Here is a 24,489-nt window from a genome sequence, read left to right as displayed (position 1 = left end):
GTTTCAATACTCTTAAAAACAAGAAATCCTTGATTGTCCCTTGTAGCAATCATTTAAAGATACAAGTCTAAATGAAAATTTTACAAGTACCTATGTTTCTTTCATTATCAAATCAAAAGTTGTTTTCTAGTGTATGGGATAAGCTTGTTTAGGTTATACTTTCTCTTGATTCTTTGAGTCTTTTGATTGTTCTTGTTTTCTCTTTACAAATGAATTTCATGTTAAAAAAATTAAGAGATAACTAACTTAATAAACCAATTTCCAAAATCTATTAATTTTAAAACGATTAAAGCAAATAAAATTAATTAAATTTCATTTGTTGAGGTGATTAAATCAATTTAATTAGATAAATGCTCACCTCTAATTCTTGAGTTAGCTATTACTCGGTTTACCAATAAACAGATTTTTTAATGATCAAACGATTAGGATGAATTTTCAATTTAAGGGTTTACTTTATAGAGAAAGAATTGTATAAAACTATGATTCCACGTTATCTCTATCCTTTTCTAAAAGGAGGATGACAAATTCTTGATTTTTAGTATTTTTAGTTGAATTTGAATTTTGTTAGGAGAAAAAAGCTGAAAATCAGAAGCAAAAATATAATTTGTCATTCTCTTATTAGAAAAAAATAAAGATAATGTAGAATCACAATTTTGATACAATCCCTTGATATCAAGCTTAAGGAAAGAATACAGAAATTTCAATCTAAGGCAGTCACCTTAGAATTTTCTCTTTATGGAGACTGAGATGAGTTCCATTTTTGTACTCAATCGATCATCTTCTGCTCCTTAGACCACATATATACATATATAGACACGTTGATGGATATCATGATAATAGTATAGTTTTTGTTTTGAGGAAAAAGTCAATGCAAGAAACCCAAACTCAACCCAACAACTGCAACATTGGAAGAGACGAAAGTACAGATGGTGATTCGTAAGGAAACCAAATACGTGGTGGGTTCACCACAAACCTTGCCTTTTCAAATCAGATCAAAATGGACAAAATCAACCCTCCACACTCTCCCACTTTCTCTCTCACTCTTCATCATTCCTTCCTTAATTTTGTCTTTGCATTTTTCTTCTACTTCTTCTTCCTCCTCTTTCCTCCCTACACAATTCAGATCCTAGAGTTGGTTTTCTTGTTTGCCTTTAGAAGCTCAAAGTTGGTCGAATTCAAGCCTTTTTCCTTTTTGTTTTTAGGGTAGCAGAAGACCCAAAGGATCCTGCTTGGCTTTTCAACTCCCTATATCTTCCTGGTAACTATTCAGCCATGAACAATATTTGTGTTATGTTAAGCTGTTGATAGTTCATGAAATATCTCATCTTTGATATCAAGTTGGATTTTTACCACAAAAAATATTAATATATATCTTCATGGTATTCTGTTTATGTTCATATGACTATACTGGTTGCAGATAAATAGAATATTTTATTTGTTTGTTGTCATGTTTGCTACAATGAGATGGCTTCAATAATTTTTAATATTTTCTACTTTTATGGCAGGAAAACATTAAGCCTGTCTTCCGCGTCCCAGTAGTTGGAAATGGGAGGTGTATGATAAATCATTCGAAATGGCAGAAACAAAACTAGAAGCTAAAATGGTTGAAGCTATGCAGCGAAGGGCTTCTGTAGGAACTGCAATGAAATCCTTTAACAGTGTTATCTTAAAATTCCCTAAAATTGATGAGAGTTTAAGGAATTGTAAAGCCGTTTTTGAGCAGTTTGGTATAGCCCTTTTTTCCCTCTTATAAATAAAAATTCTACATATATCTTTGTATGTTTTGCATAATATTTTGAGTGGCATGTTCCATGCATTGCGTTTCTTTGTAGATGAGGACTCAAATGGTGCAATCGACAATGAAGAGCTGAAAAAATGTTTCAACAAGCTTCAAATTTCATTCACAGAGGAGGAGATAAGTGATCTGTTTAAGGCATGCGATTTCAATCAAAATATGGGAATAAAATTCAACGAGTTCATTGTACTTCTTTGCCTGGTCTATCTTCTCAAGGACAATGCTCCTGGACATGAAGGTGTATCCTTAACACAAAACTTGATTCACCTTATCTCTGTTTGTTTTAAGTTATATGTAGCTGTCTTGAACATTTACCTTGAGGTGATGTGTTCTATCGACATATGACCTTTTCATGGTATCCCATCCCTATAATACTTGCTATAATTGTGTTTGTTGTCTGTTATCTTGGCCTTCCATGACATTATCAGAAATCACGAATGGGAATGCCAAACTTGGAGGCCACATTCGAAACCTTTGTTGATGCATTCGTGTTCTTGGACAAGAACAAGGATGGTTTTGTTAGCAAGAACGAGATGGTTCAAGCCATAAATGAATCCGGGGAGCGTTCGTCTGGACGAATAGCCATGAAAAGATTTGGTCAGCAATCTCCATACCATATGTGTGCATTTTTGTTTTTGTTTTTTTTTTTTTTTTTACTTCACTTATGTAAAACTGCATTAATAAGTACTAGGAAGTTTTGGCATACACTGAACAAAGTGTATTACGTGGTTGCAGAAGAAATGGACTGGGATAAAAATGGATCAGTGAGTTTCAAAGAGTTTCTTTTTGCATTCACAAATTGGGTTGGAATCGACGATGCGGAAGATGACGAAGATGAGGAAGAAGGGACGGTCTGAATCAACATATATACATATCAAGTGATGATGACATTAATTGGTAGCTCAGCAATGAAGTGTCCTTTGTTTCTTTGTTTTCCAATAATCATATGAATGGCCAAGTTGATATACAAGTTTCCATATAGGATAAGAGAGTAAGGTGTGTTCATTCATGAGATGAAGGTCTGTAGAATGGAGTCTTGATTAAAAAAAAAAAAAAACATTTACTTGCTTATGCGGGGAATGACGAGAACAAATATTCAGCTAATGAAGGTGTATTTCGCATGTTCGGTTACGAAAGCATTTAACGAATTGGTCCTTGTTTTAGTAATAAATTGGTTCTTTTAACTTATCCTATAAACATTTTTTTAATATTTTCAAATTATTGTTTGTCATTTGAGCCGAGAAATGAATACAATTGTAAACATTTTTCTTAAAATCATGGTTATCGGAATTGGGTCCAATTGCTTCAATTACTATTAAAACCGAAAGAAAATTGAATTGGATAAAAACAGTTTGATTTTCTACTTAAATTAGTTTAAATATTTAATTTTAATCTTTTATTTTATAAAATGAAGGTTTATATTATTATTACTATTTACAAAATTAACTTTTTTCTTTATTATTCATGGTTTTTTCTATTCTTTTTAATCTTCAATAATTCTTGTGGTTTAACCAATTCCGCCTCGTGAAAAATTGCTTAAAATAACTACTCATCTTTTAGTTAAAACAACTAGTCTTTACCCACCTATTATCTACACTAATCATTATGTTATTTGCATAACTTATATTTTTAAAACAATTTTATCATATAATAAAAAGGTTTGGAATTAACAAGTGTTGGGTGTAGTGGCAAGGCACTTTGCATTTTCAATTAGAGAACGTGGTTTGATCCTTGAAGATGACATTGCTGGGAGCGATAACTACAAATCCCAAACATGAACCGTAAAACAAACATGAAAATGAAAGATTTTACTTTTAAGTTAGCTCATTGCCTTTTTCAAATTCTACCTATTTGTCTTTATTTAATTCTAATATATATTTTTTTTAATTTTAATCTGAAGTTTTGACAACACGACATCATTTCCTTCATGTTGGTTTTACAAGATTTTCCATGCCTCAGCAAATTCACACAAATAAATGACTTGAAGTTGGTCGAAGTCAACTCCACTAAAAATGACATTTAGAACTTGTGAATTTCCATGAGCAGCGATAGTGTATTTGCTTCTTCTTTAGGACATGTAATGCCATCAACAGTAGTCATACTGGGTCGAATCCACCTATCTTCAATAGCTTCCTAGGTTGCTTCATTAATAAACAAGTGAAAGCATTCATACGTGCCTTTCAACATGCATGGTTTTCTAAACCAAGTAGCAACGAGGATCGAGTAATTGAACTACCTTCCTTTATGGATTCCATGAATGATTGGTTTGTCGAGTTCGTTCGTACGAATCCGGCTGTAAGACCTCCACCCCCTCAGGATTCACAGGTTCCCCATGTAGCTTCCCCAGCTGCAGGTATAGTCATCAGGGAGAGACCACCTGTTGATAAGATTAGGAAGCAAGGGGCTGAAGAATTTCGGGCTACCAAAGATGATGATGCAGAAAAAGCAGAATTCTGGCTTGAGAATACCATCAGGGTTTTTGAAGAATTATCTTGTACGCCGGAAGAATGTATGAAATGTGTTGTTTCACTTCTTCGAGATTCATCTTACCATTGGTGGAAGACCCTCGTGTCAGTAGTACCGAGTGAGAGGGTGACCTAGGATTTCTTTCAAGAGGAGTTTCGAAAGAAGTACATCAGCCAGAGATTTATAGATCAGAAAAGGAATGAGTTTCTTGAGCTAAAACAAGGTAAGATGTCTGTGACTGAATATGAACGCGAGTTTGTCAGACTTAGTAAGTATGCCCAGGAATTTGTGTCTACTGAAGTAAACATGTGTAAGAGATTTGAAGAAGGGCTTAATGATAATATTCAATTAGCAGTGGGTGTCTTGGAAATTAGAGAGATTGTTGTTTTAGTTGAGAGAGCTTGTAAAGTAGAAGATTTGTTGAAAGAAAAAGAGAAAGGCAAAGTTGAAGCTGAAGCGCAGAATACAAAGAAGAGGCAAATGAGTAAATCATTTCAGTCTACATCTAAGAGGCCTAGGGAGCTCTCTAGAGGATCACATTTTCCAGCTAGATATTCTAGCCGAAGCAGGGGTAGAAGATTCGAGGGTTCTAGAGCCCAAACCACTACAGTTGCAAGTATGGGCAGTACTTGACCTCCTAGGCCAGAATGTCCTCAATGTGGGAGACGCCACCCCGAAGAGTGTAGAGCAGGTGAAAATGTTTGTTTTAGATGTGGAGCACCAGATCACTTTGTTCGGGATTGTCCTGAAACAACAAAAAGGGAAGAAATAATGAGTGCAAGATCCGAAAATGCTCCTACCAGAGGTAGACCGTAGAGAAACCCAGGACTGGGAGTGAGTAGCAGGGGTGCATCCAGAGATTCAGCAGCTAGATCCGATGTTAGAGCACCCGCAAGAACATATGCTATTCGAGCTCGTGAAGAGGCGTCCTTTCCTGATATAATTACGGGTACATTTTCTCTTTATGACACTAATGTTATTGCATTAATTGATCCTGCCTCTACACATTCATACATATGCACAAAATTAGCATTTGTTAAAAATTTATCTGTTGAACCTACTGAATTTGTGGTTAAAATCTCGAACCCCCTGGGCCAGTTTGTGATGGTGGATAAAGTTTGTAAAAATTGTCCACTGATGGTAAGAGGTATTTGTTTCCCGATTGACTTGATGTTATTGCCTTTTGATGAGTTTGATGTGATATTGGGCATGGATTGGTTAACTTAGCATGATGCAGTAGTAAACTGTAAACGAAAATATGTTGTGTTGAAGTGCCTGAATAGAGAATTACTTCAGGTTAAATCTGATCAGACAGATGAATTATCTAATGTGATTTCAATTATGACAGCTCAGAAGTATGTTAGAAAAAGGTACGATGTTTATTTGGCATATGTGTTGGATACTAAGGTATCTGAGTCAAAGATACAGGCAGTGCCAGTTGTATGTGAATTTTCTGATGTGTTTCCAGAGGAGTTACCAGGGTTGCCACTGGAAAGAGAAGTGGAATTTTCCATAGATCTGATTTCAAGAACTGCCCCAATTTCCATAGCTCTGTATCGTATGGCTCCTACAGAATTAAAAGAGTTAAAGGCACAGTTACAGGAACTTGTTGACAGAGGTTTTGTTCGTTCGATTCATTCACCTTGGGGTACTCCAGTTCTGTTTGTGAAAAAGAAAGACGGGTCTTTGAGATTGTGTATTGACTATCGGCAACTTAATAAGGTAACTATAAAGAATAAGTACTCGTTGCCTCGAATTGATGACTTATTTGATCAGCTGAAAGGTGCCACAGTATTTTCGAAGATTGATCTCCGATCGGGTTATTATCAGTTACGGATAAAAGAGTCAGATGTGCCAAAGACAGGTTTCAGAACCAGGTATGGGCATTATGAGTTTCTGGTTATGCCATTTGGGCTGACTAATGCACCTGCAGTATTTATGGATTTGATGAACCGGATATTCAGACCGTATCTAGACAGGTTTGTAATAGTTTTCATTGATGATATTCTAGTTTATTCTCGAGATGAAAATGAGCATGCTGAACATTTGAGAATGGTGTTGCAAATTCTGCGTGAAAAGAAGCTTTATACTAAATTCAGTAAATGTGAATTTTGGCTTCGAGAGGTAGGTTTTCTCGGACATATTGTATCTACAGAAGGCATCAGGGTAGATCCGAGTAAAATTTCAGCTATTGTCAATTGGAGCCCACCGAAGAATGTATCTGAAGTTAGAAGTTTCTTGGGTTTAGCTGGTTATTATCAGAGATTTGTACAGGGGTTTTCTATGATATCTTCTCCGATGACCCGTTTATTACAGAAAGATGTTAAATTTGAATGGACAGATAAATGCCAGCAAAGTTTTGACCGATTGAAGGAGTTGTTGACAAAAGCACCTGTGTTGGTACAGCCTGAATCGGGTAAAGAATTTATTATTTATAGTGATGCATCATTAAATGGTTTAGGTTGTGTCTTGATGCAAGAAGATAAAGTAATAGCCTATGCTTCAAGACAACTTAAGCCACATGAAAGAAACTACCCAGTACATGATCTCGAGTTAGCTGCTATTGTATTTGCATTGAAAATATGGCGACATTATTTGTATGGTGAAAAGTGTCATATTTATACTTATCATAAAAGCTTGAAATATTTGATAACACAAAAAGATTTGAATTTGAGACAACGCAGGTGGCTTGAATTGATAAAGGATTATGATTTGGTTATTGATTACCATCCGGGTAAGGCTAATGTGGTAGCTGATGCTTTGAGCCAGAAATCTCTGTTTGCTTTACGAGCTATGAATACCCGGTTGTCACTGGCTAATGATGGTTCAATCATAGCTGAAATGAGAGCTAAATCGATATTCCATTAACAAATTTGTGAAGCTCAGAAAAATGATGAGAAGTTACAGGCTAAACAGGCACATTATAAGTCCAGTAATGATTCAGAATTTCAGACTGGGACTGATGGTTGTTTATTATTCAAAGGCAGAGTATGTGTACTGAAGAATTCCGAGCTTATACAGAAGATTCTACACGAAGCCCACAATGGTACTATGTCTGTACATCCAGGGAGTAATAAAATGTATAATGACTTGAAAAAGATATATTGGTGGCCAGGTATGAAACGTGATATCTCTGAATTTGTATCAAAGTGTTTGGTATGTCAACAGGTTAAAGCTGAACATCAAGTGCCTTCGGGGTTACTTCAACCAATCACTATACCGGAATGGAAATTGGAAAGAGTCACTATGGATTTTGTATTTGGGTTACCGATGTCTCCAAAAAAGAAAGATGCCATTTGGGTAATTGTTGACCGATTGACAAAGTCCGCGCACTTTATTCCGGTATGTATGGATTATTCTTTAGATAAATTGGCTGAGTTGTACATATCTGAGATTATCAGACTACATGGAGTGCCAGTCTCCATTATATCAGATAGAGATCCCCGATTTACGTCTTGTTTCTGGGACAAATCCTATTCTGTGGAGCCGCACTCAATGAATGATTTTATTCAACAATTATTCATATCACCTATTGGCTTAAACCCAATCTACTTTTACATAATGGATAATTGCAACCCCAACAATGAACCCAATTATTACAAATTACTCACCCAACAACCTCACTTACAAGTCAAAATAACTCTTGAATAAAATGTCTACAAGAGTGTCGAACAAAAACAATAAGAAAACTCAACACAACAGTCAAAAGAGACACTCCAAAAACTTATCTCTGTGTACAACAATCAGGCCTATTTATAGGCTAACACAAGAACTCTTTCGTAACATTTAGATAGGCTTGAAATACTTAGTTAAAAGCTGAATTAATCTCTTTAATTATCTATAATAATTATCCCATAAATTCCTTCATATGCAAGTTTCCTATAAGCTTTAAATGCACTTATAAGATAAGGATAAAGTTTGCTTTCAATCAACCTCTTCTCTCTTCTATCATTTAACCAAGGGAAAAAATAAATCCTCCTACAACAATAAACTTGATAAAAGTATAAACAAGAGATCATTTGTTGATAGAAAGTCTGCCAAAATTATCCAAGTAAAAAATGCCAACAAACTTACTGCACTTTAACTATCCCAATAAGTTGTCCCAAGTGTTCCTAATTTGTAGTCCCAAGTGTTGTCCTAAATGTTATTCGAACAAGGAATGAAACAATGACATTTCAAGAAATTAAAGTTTGTTGGAATTTTGATACTAAGGAAGAAAGAATTGCAAAGAAGAAACGAGAAAAAATTTAGCAACAAAATTGTTTGCTAAGGTTTTTATTATTTTTCGTTCATCTAAATTGAACAATTAACAAGGGTATTTTGTTATTCCTAAATATGGAAAGAAATAACAAAGATATTTATACTAATAAATGCTAAATATATTATAATAATAAAACTAAATATTCTATAAAGTAAATATATTTTGTTTAACTTGTCTTGCAAGTAAACTTAACTTGCAAGCAATCTTTTTTAAAATCTGTTCATATTTTTTTAGTCCACCAATGTTGAAGTGTTCACCAACTTTACATGAACGATCATCTCGCAACACTCCTCCTTGGCCTTCATGCTTCGAACACCAATTTTACCCTTCAACTCTTCAAATCTCGACTTTCCAAGTGGTTTCGTCAGGATGTCTACAAGTTGATCCACTATACTACAATGGACCAGAGTCACTTCTTTGCTCTATTCAACTTCTCTCACAAAGTAATACTTGATTTTAAAATGTTTTGTCTTTCCATGAAAGACTGGGTTCTTCGCAATTGCTATGACAAACTGGTTGCTGTAAAAAATTTTGAGTTGCTTCAACCTGCTCACGATTCAAGTCAAACAAAAATTTTCTCAACCAAATTGCTTGATTAACTACTATTGATACAGCTATATAGCTATGGATTGAGCAACTATTGATTGCTTCTTCGAACTCCAAGAGAGTGCCCCAGATACTAGTGAAAATAAATATCCAGATATACTTCACATATCATCCACTGATTCAGCCCAGTCACTGTCAGCATACCCAACAAGTTTTAAAGAGCTCACCATTGCGATGTTTGCTATTATGAGACAAACACCAAAATCAATTGTTCCTTTTATGTATCTCAACACCCTCTTCGTCGCTTTGAAATAAAAAGTATCATAACAGTGCATAAATCTTGACAACAAGCCAACTGCGAACATAATATCTGGTCGTGTTGTTATTAAGTACAACAAACAACCCACAAGGCTTCAATAGTTCTTCTCGTTAACTTTCTGAAAGTTTTCACTACTACAGAGTTTTTCTCCAAGTGCAATAGGCGTGCTTATTGGTTTACACTTCGCCATACAAAACCTCTTCAAAATCTTCAATGCAAAGCCCTGTTGACTTATAAAAATTCTTTTTTGAACCTATCGAACTTTTATCCCGAGGAAATATCTCATTTCCCCAATATCTGACATTTCGAACGTGTTCTCCATTTGTTGTTTAAAATCCTTAACTAAGACTTTGTTGCTTCAAATCACAAGTAGATCATCTACATATAGCGAAACAATTAGCAAAGTGAGCTTACCAATTTTTTTCACACATAGGGTAAGCTCGCTAAGCTTCTTTTCAAATCCCAAGCTCGCAAAGTGTTCATCTATCTTCACGTACCAAGATCATGGAGCCTATTTCAAACCGTATAAGGTTTTCGTAAGCCTATATACCTTCTTCCCTTTTCCTTTAACTGCGAACCCAATAGGTTGCTCCACAGAGATTTCTTCCTACAAATAGCCATTCAGAAAGGCTGATTTAACATCCAACTGATGAATTTTCCAACCTATCTGAGCTGTTAAGGCCAATAATAACCTGATTGTGTCCAACCTTGCTACTAGTGCAAAAGTCTCCCAGTAATCAATGCCATACTGTTAACTAAAGCCTTTCACAACCAATCTCACTTTTAGCTTGTTAAGTGAACCATCACCATTTAATTTGGTTTTGAACACCCACTTGACACCAATGACCTTATTATGTGATGGTTTGTCAATAAGCTCCCAAGTTTGGTTCTTATGAATCATGCTCATTTCCTCTCGCATGGCTTCTTTCTGCCCTTCTATAGTTTTATCCCCTTCAAAACTTGCAAGTTCAAGTAGTGCTACGTCAGCTTTCTGATTGATCTGATCAATGGATCGCGTCCCTCTTACTAGAGTGTCATCGAAGCCTACTTTAGTTAGCTTATCGTCAGACTCCGACCTTAGCTAACCATCATCATAATGGTTTTGTGAACCCAATTCGCCCAACCTTTGCTTAGCCTTAGTAGCATCCCAATTCCATGTTTTACTTTCATTGAACACAACATCCCTACTCGCCAAAATTTTCTTGTAGGAAGGATCATAACACTTCCTATTGTTGCTATACCCAATGAAGATACCTGTCTCCAACCTCATTTCGAACTTACTTCTTTTCACCTATGGAACATGAACAAAACAAACACAACCAAAAACTTTTAAGTAAGAAACAGAGGGTTTCTTTCCAAACCAAGCTTCGAATGGAGTCATCTCTTTTACTGCCTTGGATGGTAGCTTGTTTAGTAAATAGGCTAATGTGTTCACTGCCTCAACCCAAAACTCATTTGGCAACTTGCTTTCAAACAATAGGCACCTCGCCATGTCCATTACTGTCCTATTCTTTCTTTCGCACACTCCACTCTACTACGGAGTGTAAATATTGGTGAGCTGGTGATAGATTCTAACTTCTTCATAGTAGTTTTGGAATATCTCAGAAGTGTACTCAGTTCTATTGCCAGACCTAATCTTCTTCAGCTTCCTGTCAATTTGGTTTTCAGCCTGTACTTTAAGTTTCCAAAATACTTCTGCAACATCAATTTTTTATTTCAAAAAATACACCCAGAAATACTTGGTGTAGTCGTCAATGAACAAAGCAAAGTATCTACATTCATCTAATGATGGTTTTTTCATTGATCCGCACACGTTAGAGTGCACCAACTGTAGCTTTTCTTGAGTACGCCAAGCTTTGTTCACTAGAAAAGGTAACCTCGCTTGCTTTCCAAGTTGACATACTTCGCAAGTACTATTTTTCTTTTCAGCACTGATTGTTTCTTGAACTAAACCTGCTTGACACATTCGGCTAAAGGACTTATAGTTCACCTGTCCCTTTTTTTGTGCCAAATGTTCACATCATTGATCGTACTGGTGTAGGCCCTTGAGTTCACCAGATTTCAATCCAACATAAAACTTCTATTTTTCATCAAGACTATTACAACTTCATGTCCCAATGAATCAAATATTATGCAACCATAATTCTTGAAAACTATATTGTAGTTTTTCTCAAGAAGTTGACCAATGCTAAAAAGATTCTGATCTATCACAGGTATTAGAAAAACATCTGAAATTACTTTAATACCTCATGACAAATTAATCACAACTTCGCCCTTACCTTAGGTTCTAAGAGTTCGTCGTTACCAACCCTCACTCTAAGATCACAACTTCAATCAATCTTCCTAAAGATGCTTTCATCTGAGGTCATATGGTTGGTGCATCCACTATCGATCAACCAACCTCTCAAGACTTTGTTCTTTGATGCAGAACTTGAAGATGTGAACACTTACTCCTTCTGAATGCGATCTTACTCTGCTTGAGCCTGCACATGCTGTTGAGGGGTTCGCCCTTTGTTCTTACATACCTTCTCCATGTGGCCTAACTGCTTGCAAGATCTGGACTTAATATCTAGTTTGTATTAGCAATATTTCTTAGGGTGAGTGTTTTTCTTACAATGCGAGAATGGTGAATATTTTTTCTTTCCACCATCTTGCATCGACTTTTCCTTCCTCTCTAACCAACCTTTCTTTCCCTTATCTTTCTGGAGGTTCACACCTTCAATACTTAGGGCTCACAAAGCTTCTTCTTCTGCATGGTCCTTATGCATTGATGCTCTTCTTTGTTCTCAAGCATATAGGGCATTTATCAATTCTGAAAGAGAGATCACTAAGAGATCCCTTGAATCTTTGAGTGAGGAAATATTTGATTCATACCTTTCAGGAAGTGTTGTTATGACCTTCTCAACGACCTTGCTATCTATGAACTCTTCCCCAAGTAACCTGATGTTATTTACCACCGACATAATCATATATGCGTACTGTTTTACAATTTATGCCTCTTTCATCTTCAAATTCTCAAAATCTCTCCTGAGATTAATGAGTTTTTGTCTAGTCTTATCCGAACTTTGAAAATCCTCTTTTAGCTTATCTCAAGCTTCTTTTGGGGTTTCACAGGCCATAATACGTGTGAATATGACATCCGAGATGCCATTCTGTATACATGATATTGCCTTGTATCTTTTAGCTCGCTTGTCACTATGATGTTTGATTTGAGCAATTGTAGCATTGTCCCTTAATGGTGCGAGCTCAACGTCAGTATTCACAACCTCCCACAGGTCATAAGCTTGCAAGTAGGTCTTCATCTTGACAAACATATATGATAATTTTCACCATTGAAAATAAACAGTGAAGGTCGCGAGGAACTTGCGGAAGCCATATATAACTTAGTATGAACAATTACGACCCTTGAGAAGATAGCTCTGATATCAATTGTTGGAATTTCAAAATTAAGGAAGAAAGAATTCCAGAAAATAAACTAGAAAAATTTAGCAACAGAATTGTTCGCTAAGGTTTTTATTATTTTTCACTCATCTAAATTGAACAATTAACAAGGGTATTTATAACAAGAGAAATTCCTAAATATGGAAAGAAATAACAAAGATATTTATACTAATAAATGCTAAATATATTATACTAATAAAACTAAATCTTCTAGAAAGTAAATATATTTTGTTTAACTTGCAAGCAATCTTTTTAAAATATGTTCATATTTTTTTTAGTCCACCAAAGTTGAAGTGTTCACCAACTTTACATGAACGGTCATCTCGCAACACTCCTCCTTGGCCTTTATGCTGCGAAAACTAATTTTATCCCTCAACTCTTCAAACCTCGACTTTCCAAGTGGTTCGGTCAGGATGTCTGCAAGTTGATCCTCTATACTGCAATTGACCAAAGTTACTTCTTTGCTTTGTTCAAAAATATTCGTAGTATTTCCCTAGTAATAAATTGGTGGAGCCATTTAAAAAGACACAAATAATAAACAAATTAAAAGAACCTTTGAATAAACAAATATTATAAAATGTTTAAAATATAAATTTAAAATATTATAAAACAAATAATAAACAATTTTTAAAAAAATTAAAAAAAATTGTTCCAATAAACAAATGTTATAAAACATTTAAAATATTATAAAACAAATAATAAACAAATAAAAAAAAAGGAAAAGGACAAAATGTACCAAGGCCTTGGGATCTGGTGGTGCCAAATTATTTGACTCCACCAGAAAAAGGAAAATTTATTTAGAGCCCCCCACATTTTTTCAAAAATCACAATATTTCCCTAGTATTTATACAGGTGGCACTATTCTACATGGCTCCACCAAAAAATTGATTTTTTTATCGCCAATGCTGACGTGGCATGTTGGTGGCGCCAAACACTTTGGCTCCACCAACTTTTATTGTAGATTTTAGGTTATTTACGTATTTTATCAAAAAAATAGGTCATTTATGTAATTAATTAATTTTTTTGGGTTAGTTTTATAAAAAAAGCCTTTGATCTCATTATGGTTTTAGGAGGATTAGATGGAAATTGACATGTTTAGATTACATTACATGTAATTTTCATGGTACACATCCATACTTGATTTATGTCACTTGGTTGTGTTAATATACGTGATCGTGAATCGATTTAATTACGATATATGTAACAAAAGTCGCATTGGTTCTATGTTAATATAATTAATGGACTAGTTATGATAGTAAAATTTTCAACTCATAAGGTTATAGAATGACAAGTAATTATAAGGTCATTAGTATATATATGTGGTCTAAGTGGAAGATTATTGGTTAATATGGTTGTCACACATATATAATAAGAATAATTACATGTTATTGTTTATTATCATAAAAGGTTAGCCCAAATTAAAAGTGATCTAATATAATTAAAGTTTTGGGCTTCAATTATTAAATAATGTATGAGCCAAATATATGTATATACTCTAGTAACTAATTTCTAGTTGATTATGGGCTAATTAAAATTAAAGTTAATGTGCAAAAGTTATATATTACGGTTATTATACCCAAGTTACAGATATGTAACTTTTCCGACATTTCGTCTTCAAAAAAGAGAGAATTATCCTCTCTAAAATACATGTGTATTAATTTGGAAAATTAAAACTACAAGACTTGGAGATCTCAACATATTGATGGGTTTAGGTACGCTTATGTATTTAGTTTTTTTTTATTTTTAATTATCTAACTTAATTTATTAAATTTTGTATTAGATTTTACAGTTATAACATTAGCATGGACATACTATTAGCGAAAATGAGAGCTCTAGCCTTAATTGGCCACACCAATCTAGTTCCCTAAGCATGAAGAGTCGACATAACATGTGTATGCTAGGCTTGCAAGCGAGAGTTGTGGTCTAGTGGCAAATCCTAGTTCCCATAGCGAGTCGAGAGACTGAGTGGGGTTAGGATTAGTGACAATGCATTTAATCTCGACAAGTTTAAGTTTGATCATCAATTCACCAATTGAACCTTTTTTTTTTTATTTGTAAGAAAAGACACAGATAAATTATATAAGGAAGAGTCTCCTATCTCCAACTTGACTCGTATCATCATGAACAATTCTAAGGATTTCATCAGGGGCGCCTATAAGTCCCAACACCAATAAACCAATTAAACCCATTAATCACTAGTATTATACTTTCTATGAAGGTTAAAACCGAGATTGTTGTTATTTCTTTAAGGTCATTATTATTATTAGCCAAAATATCCATTTGTTAAACCCAAAAAGGGCAAAGTAGCCAAAAGGTTAGTGAAACAAGATTCAACACAAAGCCAAACACCAACCATTACAGACACCAAAACCGTAGACACAAAACACTCTCAAAAGATGCACCACCACTCCCTAACACAAATCCAACAAAGAAAAAGAGCCAGTACATCTTCAAAAAGAAAAAAACATAAAAACAAAATAAGACCCTTAACAAACTCTTACAATACTCCAATAATACCTAAAGAAACATGGAATTACCAACATGGAACTAGCAACAAGATAGCCTAAAAAAAAACGCCTCTCCAACAATTAGGGATGTTCAAACGGTCGGTTCGGTTATTAATCGAATTAAATTAATTAATCGAATTACTCGAAATGTAAAAATCTTTAACTGTTAATCGAATCAATTTTTTTTTCAAATACATTAATCGAACCAAAATATTTCGATTAATTCAGTCAACGGACCTAATTAACCAAAATTTATATATTTTTGTCTTTTGGTTAAAATAAGTATAATAAAACATATAAAAAATACATTGCTAATGTTTACTTTTTTCAATAGTTCAAAAAAATATATTATATATAATATATATTATTTATTTCGGTTAATTCGGTTAATTATCTAATTTCGAACCAAATAAACTGAAAATCGAAATTTCAAAAAATCACTAACCAACCTTCGACCAAACTAAATTTAACTACCGACTGGTTAACCGAATTAGATCGATGTCGGTTCATTAATATAATATTAATCAAACTATAAACACACCTACTTACAATTTCTTGACAACCTTATTCCTATACTATAGTATACGAATCAAAAACGTTATCAAGTCGAAGAAATACAAAAGAAGTAGCTCTCACACCAAAAATAACCAACAAATTGAGCAATAAAATCATCACCATTGAAAATATGTTGGGCCAAAAAATCCCAATAAAACGAGGACCAAAGATTAAAACTTTAAAAAAGAGAAAAACTTAACCCATCTAAAAATCTTGATTTAATCTTCTCTCTTCAATATCAACCAATTCTCGAATGACATCATCTTCATTACTAATGACCCTAAGACCCAATTTTTCTCAAGTTGTCATACCTCCCCAAAATTTATTTTTTCAATTAAGAAATTCAAAATCAAATCAAGAGTGATTTGCAATTCCCCCCCAAAGACAAAAGTTTTGGAAAACTATTTTTTATATTTCCAACCTCTCCATTTTTTCTTAAACCCAAGCTCCACAATTCTTTGTTATTCATTTTAAAACATAGATTTAACTTGTCTTGATTTGGATTTTTAGGCATCATATTCACTTGGCATTCACCTTCACTCCTTGTACTCAAGTCGCAAGGACTAGATTCTATTAACAAATCTTCTCTAGTCTCTTTCTCAAGAAGAAACCTGTTTATAGAAATACCTTTCACTTCCACCGCATCCCACACTCCCTAATCCCAGAACTAGAAAAACCCATATCCTGTAAGTTACAGCCACAAGAAATAAGATTAGTATCCATTTATTCATTTTCAATAGCCAATTGGGCCCCTAAAAAAGGTAGAATCAAAGCCACCTCAGTCATGCTAGCATTACCTTCCTTACGTTGATCCCATGTGCTCATTTTTGGAAATAGGAGAGTTGTTACTAGTGTCACGGACTTACACGGAAAAAAATAAATTTTTATTTAGAAGTCCATGTGATTCACACGGCCATGTGTCTAGGTCGTATGGAGGCTTATGAATTTAAAGGATTAAGAACATAAAATTCAAAATTAACATTAAATGGACATCTAAAAATGCATTAAGAATGAAGTAAAAACTTGTTATTTTCAACGCTTATCACCAAGAAGATGTTGCCTTAAAAGAAAAACTTTCATTTAAGAGGAAACAAACTATTGTTAGATGAATGTCTTCTACTCAAGAGTCATCAGTGACAGACCCATCGGTGACATTGTGAACTAAATGTTTATTTGTTAACGTTTTGAGCTTGTGTAAACTTGCCTATTACTGCTACTAATTTCTTAACTTAGGTAGATTGTTTTTTGTAAATTTGCCTATGGTTGCTACTGTTATCTAAACTTAGGCATATAGTTACTGAAATTTTTTTATAAATTTGTCTACAATTCAAATGTATTCAATTGTATTGAATTGTAGACAAATTTGACAATAGTTTGCCCTTCTTTTTGTAAATAGTTTCGCCTTAATTTATGAATGAAGTTTAATGCTGACCATGTTTTTGTACTTCTTTTTTCATTTGTTTTGTCTCTTCTATCATTCTACCATTTGATCCATGCAATATAAGAAAATAAAAACAATAACCAAATACTCTTTCAAGTCTTAAAAGAAGATTAAACATTAGAAAATCCAATGAAATGAAATACAAATGTATGATATTGGCATTAGCCTTTCAACTTTTAAGTTTGTAAGCAAACTAATACCCTTTACAGACCATGACATTTAGGTCTATAAGCTTCCTCTCACCATGAAAGAATACTCTCTCAATACCAACAGTCACATAAACAGGTTTTCAGTGTTAACAACAACACCAACTATCACATAAGCTAATTTTTCATTTCAAAAACAACAATAATATTACAAATAACAACACCAAATCCCATGTTTTTCTCTCCCTCCTCCTTGTATCCTCCAATGTCTTCACTTTTTTCAAAAGATCCAACAACACAATTCGTGAACGGGGCGTCAATGGTGAATCAAATCAGGCGAAAAAACGGCATAGATTTTGAAACTCACTCCCATACTTTTTACACCCAAAACAACCTCCTACATGGGTTATCATTGGACTAAGTCGTATTTAAATTGGTTGGGTTTCCACAATAGCACACCCGAATCACGGTCAGCATCTCCATTTTTCTGTTCTTCTTCTCCTCTTCTTCTTCTTCCTTTTCTATTCTCTTATACTGTCTAAACCCTAAAGTGGTGCTAAAAAGGTTGTTTAAATTATGATGAACCCAAAAATGGTGGTGCAGAGATTTGTGAATTCTTGCACCATTGCTCTAAAATTCATTGTGTCGGTGGTGAGACTTGTTCTCATCCTTCGAGAATATGATGAACCCAAGATTCCATAAGTGATCAGACTCCTTGCATATTGAAGGGGTTTATCTCAATACAAAGGTAATGTCGAGCTAAGTTTTAAACTTTGGATTGGGGCTTTAACATCTTACGGGCTTTTATTGAAGCATAGCTGACTAGAGGACAAGGGATGAAGTAGGCTTTCCATTGACAAAGTTTATTAACGGAGGAGATGCCGGAATAGGATGGATTTGACGATGACTACGATTCAGAGTGGTTAAGTTTGCAACAAAGCAGAGAAAATTTTCATTTTAGAATGAGACTTCTATGACCTAAAAGGAGAACATAAGAGAAAGTTCTTTTTTTCTTAATTCAAAGAAGAATGTAGCAGCACTATATCTAAGAAACTCATTTTCGCTTACAAAGAATGGACTCTTTGGGGGGGGGGGGGGGGGGAGAAAGTACTTTAAGCAAATTTGTGGAGGGGTATGAGGAAAAAAAAAAACCCAAAAATATTTTACCTCAAAGAGTTGGGACTTAAAGAAATCTGAAGAATTTTTCAGAAGAAAATGAGAAGTTTGTTTTAAAAATATAAAATATTTTATCTTTTATTTTGTACAATTATATTTTAATTTCAAATTAATTATACACATAAAAGTCTAAATTTAATTATTATATATATATTAACCAACAAGCACCAGCTAAGTAAACTCCAGTGAAATGATAGTTGCATCAGACGTAGCATCCACTGCTTAGAAATGAACATTCACTTCTGTCTTCTTGTATTTCTAGGTTTCAGAATTCTACCATAATACCACTGCTTCAATTCCTGCTGCTTGCTTACTAGTAAGGATGTATCTGCAAAATTCAATTAGTCTGTTAAAGCATGTATGCTTCATGCATGGGCATGGGAGTGGCCATGGCTCATGGGATCAATTCTAATATATAATAAGTAATAACTAACCAGGAGGAAGGGTCTTCATGTACAAAATAGCTTGCAGCCACTAAGACATAGCAGAAAAGAAGCATTAGACCTTTGAAGTAATTAGAAGTTCCTTCCTGCAAATTGCAAGTGCAAATATGTATGTCATAATAATATCTTAATTTCTAGCCCATAACTTCACTTTACCTTGCTCTTCTCTCTTCAAAAGTTGCATCTTTTTTCTTTAACATTTATTTTCTCATTTAGTTCTTCACATACATACATACTTACCTGCATCATGAAAGCTACAAATAGAACAGTCATGAACAGAGTTGCTGTCTCGAAAAGTTGAAAGTTCAAGTCCACAGGTCGCCCAAATATCCATCCAACTACCACACAGAAGGGAATCTGTGGAAAATCGATAAAAACCAATAACAAAAATTTCAGGATACCTGTGTCCGTATATATATAATATGTGTATATATATAGTAAGTGTATTTATATGTAGTGGATGTATATCAATACGAAAAGAAGCCTATCAAAAGAAAACACCTACTATAAACATAGAAATCTGAGTTGATGACCCTATTGCCACTCCCAAGGACACATCCTGCAGGAAAAAAATATATATGTGGAAAATGATTCGGTATACACAAATTAAGTTTTAGAAATGAGAAAATAAATCCCTTACAAGTTTGTCTTTCATGGCAAACATGACTGAAGTAGTAACTGCTGCTGTGTTTCCTCCTATTGGAAGCAAGATAACACTAATGAAAGCAACTGGTACACCCCATGCAAGAGATGTTCCCTGAAAAAGGAAAAACAATATATACATACATCCATACATAGCTAATAAGAGAAATTAAAGCAAGAGGAAGGTGAAGGCTTATATTACCTCAATGGCATCAACCAGATACTCCGAAAGGATAGATATTGCAGCTGCTGTAATTCCAAGCCAGATCACTGATTCCCATTTAGAAATTTCAGGAGCTGCTTCTCCTTCTTCGTCTTGGTCTTGGTCTTGGTCATCAGAATATAAGATCTCTCCATGCTGATTTCCTTCCTGATTTCATGTCGTTTGTCAAAACCACTAATTAAAAACGTGAAAAGAATGGGAAGGATCTATGATGGATGATCACCAGATGTTTTATATTCTTTAACTGGAAAATGATAGAGGCAACATAGGCTAGAAGCAGGACACAACTGCTAACTCTTGAAAGAGCCAACTCTGATACCCCTAAGTGCACTTCAGTGCCTGTGCTGTGTAGGGATGCTGGGAATAGTAGCCCCATCACTGCCATCAACAGCAGTCCCGAATCCACAACAGCAGTTGCCTGCTTTGGGATTCGGAGGAACATGTTAAAATTAAAATGAACAAACAAAATTCATAAGGAGTAATAGAGGGAGATATTACCAACCTTGTTGAAAACCTGCTCCTTTCTAACAATTCCACCGGAGAAGAATGCAATCCCCAGAACGAACAACAAGTTGGACAAAAGTGAGCCAAGCAATGACAGCTGAACTACACGAATCCTTCCTGTTCGTAGCGCATAAATCGATATAATAAGTTCTGTCGCATTCCCAAATGTAGCATTCAGAAGTCCCCCAACTGCAAATATGGTTTCAAAATTTAAGTTCATCGATGGTTAGAATAAACATTATATATGCATAATATAAACAATATACGTACGTGTAGGTCCACTGTAAAATGCCAACTGCCTAAAATGAGAGGAGAGCAACGAATGTTAGCTGAGGCTGAACTATAAAAAGAACCTCTCTGATATTAAAATGAAATAGTTGGTAATACTTAAAAGAGGGAATTAAACTGTGTACGAGTCCTTACTCTGTAGTATAGCCCAACCGCTCAGCCAACGGCATTATACCCAATAAGCCAAGGATAAAGACCCAACCCTGTGAATTAATGTGATCCATATATGTATATACACATTGACTTAACAACAATATAGGAATGCATATATGTAAAGGAAAGTGTACAATAAACAAATGAGTATATAAAACTACTCACGTTTTGATTCGTCTTTTTCTGGACAAAGATTGCTAGAGGTCCAAAGGGAATTAGCAAGTTGAACTTCTTCGATAAAATAACAGTGTATATACTCTTATATATGACAGTCCCTATAGTTTTCCTATCACCTGCTCCCTCCAAACCAACAGAAAATGCTTGTATTCGTCGCTGTTGTGCGTCAACTTCTCTTATTTCTGGATCGTCAATGTCATCAACCACATGAATTCCTGTTTCATCTGCTGATTCCATCTCCTACATTAATTAGTTAATTAGAAATCAACTTAAAACCACCTCAGCTACCCTGAACTCAATATGTCTGCATTAAAAAGGTTTGAATCCAATACAATGCAAGGATATGACGAATTAATTAATTGAAAGAAAATAACTTACTTCAAAATTGGACTTCACCCTTAATATTTGCAGCTTGTAATCCATCATCTTGTATTAAAATAAATTAGTTCTCAATCCCCACTGACAGAAAGGGCTTCCTTAATTCATGTGCTAGCTTCAGTTTCTTGGTTTCTTATTCAGTTCTCATCAATGAATATATAGGTATATATATGTCTAATTTTTTTTCCATTTTCGAACACGACTCAATGTGTTTGTCAGATCATTTAAGTTAAATAACCAGAAATATAATATGTATGTATAGCATGTTTATATGCTGTAAGATAATCCAAAAGTTGTACAACAAAGCAAGCTTTCGAATTTAGTTACTAATTCCTCAATTAAACTTTGTTCAACAATTCAATCCAAAAAAATTAGGACTCGAAATGCAATCTTAAAGGGATAAATTAACTACACAACGATAATCAAAAGCTAGCATGCTTAATTATAAAAAGAGAATAGTTCTAGTTAAACGCAGTAAGAAATTTCTTTTCTTTTTTTTTTTTGCCTTCTTTTCTCTCAATTTTACAGTTTCAAGTGCACAAATTGCAAGCCACATGTTTCCTAATGTTACTCCTACTGAAACTCAAACTTAATTCACTTCCTAAAATATGCACCCTTTATCGTTATCTTGCTGAATGATTCAACCCTTATAAAGGCAAAAGTACTGATCAAGTGTGGTACGTAGTTATGTGGAACCACTTCATGGATCCATGAATAGATTGTCACAAAATGTAGTTTCCAGTGAGCAATATCCACAGCCACTTTAATAACCTATATTTATAGCTGGTTATGCACCATATGCAAGACATGCATGTGTCACGGGCTGCGGATCAAAACCCGTGACGAATGCATATATAAAATCCTATGGAAGTCAATTAATTAAATGGAGCTCATTCGATTCACTTAAACTGATCCGATTTGTGGAACATGTGGAAAAACACATCTACTTAGAGTCTTGTTAGCCCAATAAAGCAATTAAAGAAAAACTAGGGTTGTCAAAGTAAATATGGAAAATAATCTTAGAAGATTTGATTTGTAATCTTAGAGGATTGTGGGAATCCTTCAAGAATCTCATTTGTAGATTAGCTTCAATCTCGACAGTCAATGTAAATTAAACTTTTTTGTTGAATTTAAGGGAGTTCAACTATAAATACAGGTTTTTCCCCTTATTTGTAATCATCTCATTGTATCTCATTTATTACTTCACTTCATTCTTAAATAATAAAATACTTTGAGAGCATTTTCTCAAACACTTAATGTGTTATTGTTTTCTTGTGACTTTTCTGTTCAATTCATTCTTCTTTGTCTTTGAGTTGCTTCTACTTTACTTTCGGTGCCTTGGAGAATTTCTATTTAGAATCCTCATTTTCAATAGTTAGATTGACTTAGGCGGATTTAAAGTAAAAAAATCGACTAAAGCTGCACTGATTGCGAGACTAAAGTTTTAATCTCGTGACACATGCAACACATCAATCGAGCTATATGTCTGTGTGTATCTATATACATACATATATATACATACATACACATCGTGACCCCTTTTCAATTGATAATAAGAAAATCAGCTTGACGAATTTCTAAAAATATATGGAAATTTTAGTTTTTACAAAACATAGGTTTTTAAAATAAAAATAAAAAAAAAAGAATGCCACCGATCTTTTTTGTTAAGTGTGATCGAACACCAATAAAATCATCTTTTAAAAATGAAATTTTAAATTTTTTTCAGAAAAAGATAAATTTGAGTCTACATTGAAGTCTAAAAAAAGGTGGGTTCGAGAGTATCTTACATGCAATGAAGGTTTTAACACCCTTACAACCCCCAAAATTGATGCCTGGTTAAAAGCAAATCATCGCAATTTTTAAAAGTACAAACTCAAATTTGGTATTTAAATGTGATTACATTAAATAAAAATTAATTTATTATTGTAATAGGCCTATTTTGCCCGGGCCCGATTAAAACCCAATAAAAATAAAATATAAATTCAAAGTCCAATTAGTACAGTCCAGATTACAAAATTTGGCCCAAATTTTTTCTTTGAAATAAGAGTGTCTTATTATTCAATTCAATTTATTCAAGTTAAAAGGATCGTATTTTAAAATCTTTTCAAATTTTCGACACTAAGACATTAAACAACCGATTCGGTGCCAATTTTCTTCCTCGTGCGTAACCGACTCCCGAACCTATTTTCTCAAAATTCGTAGACCTAAAATTGTTTTCAAGGTGATCCAATCACACCTCAAATAAAGGTCGGTGGGGACTCCCAATTTCCGTTCTTAAAGTCGACAACTAAATTTTTATTTTCAAAAAAAAATGATTTCGACAATTATTATTAGAATAAATCATATTCTATTAAAAAAACAAAAATACCTACGAATATTTTTGAATAACACAAAAATATCGAGTTTTATTTATGAAGATACTTGATTTGTAAGAGACAACTTATTTCTAATAAAAATCAATAACATTTCACCCAACATAACCATAGATTCACAATCTAAATTACATCGAGATGTTGACTTTGATCTTAATCGCCATGAATGTCAAGACTTTGTTGCATGTACAAGACGCAACAATATAAACATTCAAATACGTCATGAAACAAAATAAAATTTAAATAATAACATTATTTAAAAAAAACTCATGATATCTAAATACCAACATATAATATCAATATAATTTTATAATATACACATATAACCATCATGCACATGGGACCACCACATTTAATTTGACATTAATTTGTGCATATTTATATAGGAATAACTTATATTAGTATCGTCCTAAAAATAAAAGTTTTAGGTATCAATAAAATTTCGCTATATCATTAAATTAATTTTAAAGACATAAAATTATTATTATACACTCAATCATATTCAACTTATACTTCAGCACTAATTTAAAAAAACATAAGTAATTAAAATAAAAATCAAATAATATAGAAACTCTAAAATTTACACCATTCTTGTTATTGAAGATTCAATGTAATATAATTTTATTTTTAAAATGTATATTATGAAATAGAAAATA

At 33.8% G+C, this 24,489-nt stretch overlaps 2 protein-coding genes across 6 annotated transcripts in view; one reads left to right on the top strand and one right to left on the bottom strand.

The window, feature by feature from the left end:
- The first annotated feature begins 883 nt into the window (after positions 1-883).
- LOC105782390 (probable calcium-binding protein CML21) lies at positions 884-2,983 on the top strand. The gene is made up of 5 exons (XM_012607096.2): positions 884-1,258; positions 1,506-1,727; positions 1,833-2,035; positions 2,224-2,392; positions 2,531-2,983. Exons 2-5 carry the CDS (start codon positions 1,574-1,576, stop codon positions 2,650-2,652), a joined length of 648 nt encoding a protein of 215 aa, XP_012462550.1. The 5' UTR covers positions 884-1,258; positions 1,506-1,573; the 3' UTR covers positions 2,653-2,983.
- A 15,588-nt stretch (positions 2,984-18,571) lies between these two features.
- LOC105782367 (vacuolar cation/proton exchanger 5) overlaps positions 18,572-24,489 on the bottom strand; it is a 28,758-nt gene continuing 22,840 nt past the window's right edge. For 2 of the 5 annotated variants that reach the window (XM_052631797.1, XM_052631794.1), the window contains exons 3-13: positions 21,072-21,323; positions 20,889-20,956; positions 20,736-20,764; positions 20,464-20,654; positions 20,185-20,379; positions 19,941-20,108; positions 19,737-19,853; positions 19,602-19,655; positions 19,337-19,453; positions 19,088-19,182; positions 18,577-18,981 (exon numbers count right to left, since the gene is read on the bottom strand). In XM_052631797.1, the coding sequence (XP_052487757.1) occupies position 18,981; positions 19,088-19,182; positions 19,337-19,453; positions 19,602-19,655; positions 19,737-19,853; positions 19,941-20,108; positions 20,185-20,379; positions 20,464-20,654; positions 20,736-20,764; positions 20,889-20,956; positions 21,072-21,320 (1,284 nt within the window). In that variant the 5' untranslated portion in view covers positions 21,321-21,323 and the 3' untranslated portion in view covers positions 18,577-18,980. Of the gene's footprint in view, positions 18,982-19,087; positions 19,183-19,336; positions 19,454-19,601; positions 19,656-19,736; positions 19,854-19,940; positions 20,109-20,184; positions 20,380-20,463; positions 20,655-20,735; positions 20,765-20,888; positions 20,957-21,071; positions 21,324-21,461; positions 23,048-24,489 lie in introns of those variants that run through there. The other 3 variants (XM_012607067.2, XM_052631801.1, XM_052631799.1) reach the window with 3 other exon arrangements.

The sequence above is a fragment of the Gossypium raimondii genome, chromosome 1 (genome assembly GCF_025698545.1).
Source record: "Gossypium raimondii isolate GPD5lz chromosome 1, ASM2569854v1, whole genome shotgun sequence".
Taxonomy (NCBI): domain Eukaryota; kingdom Viridiplantae; phylum Streptophyta; class Magnoliopsida; order Malvales; family Malvaceae; genus Gossypium; species Gossypium raimondii.
The sequence above is the reverse complement of the archived record's forward strand: the minus strand, read 5'-3'. Positions and strand labels throughout refer to the sequence as shown.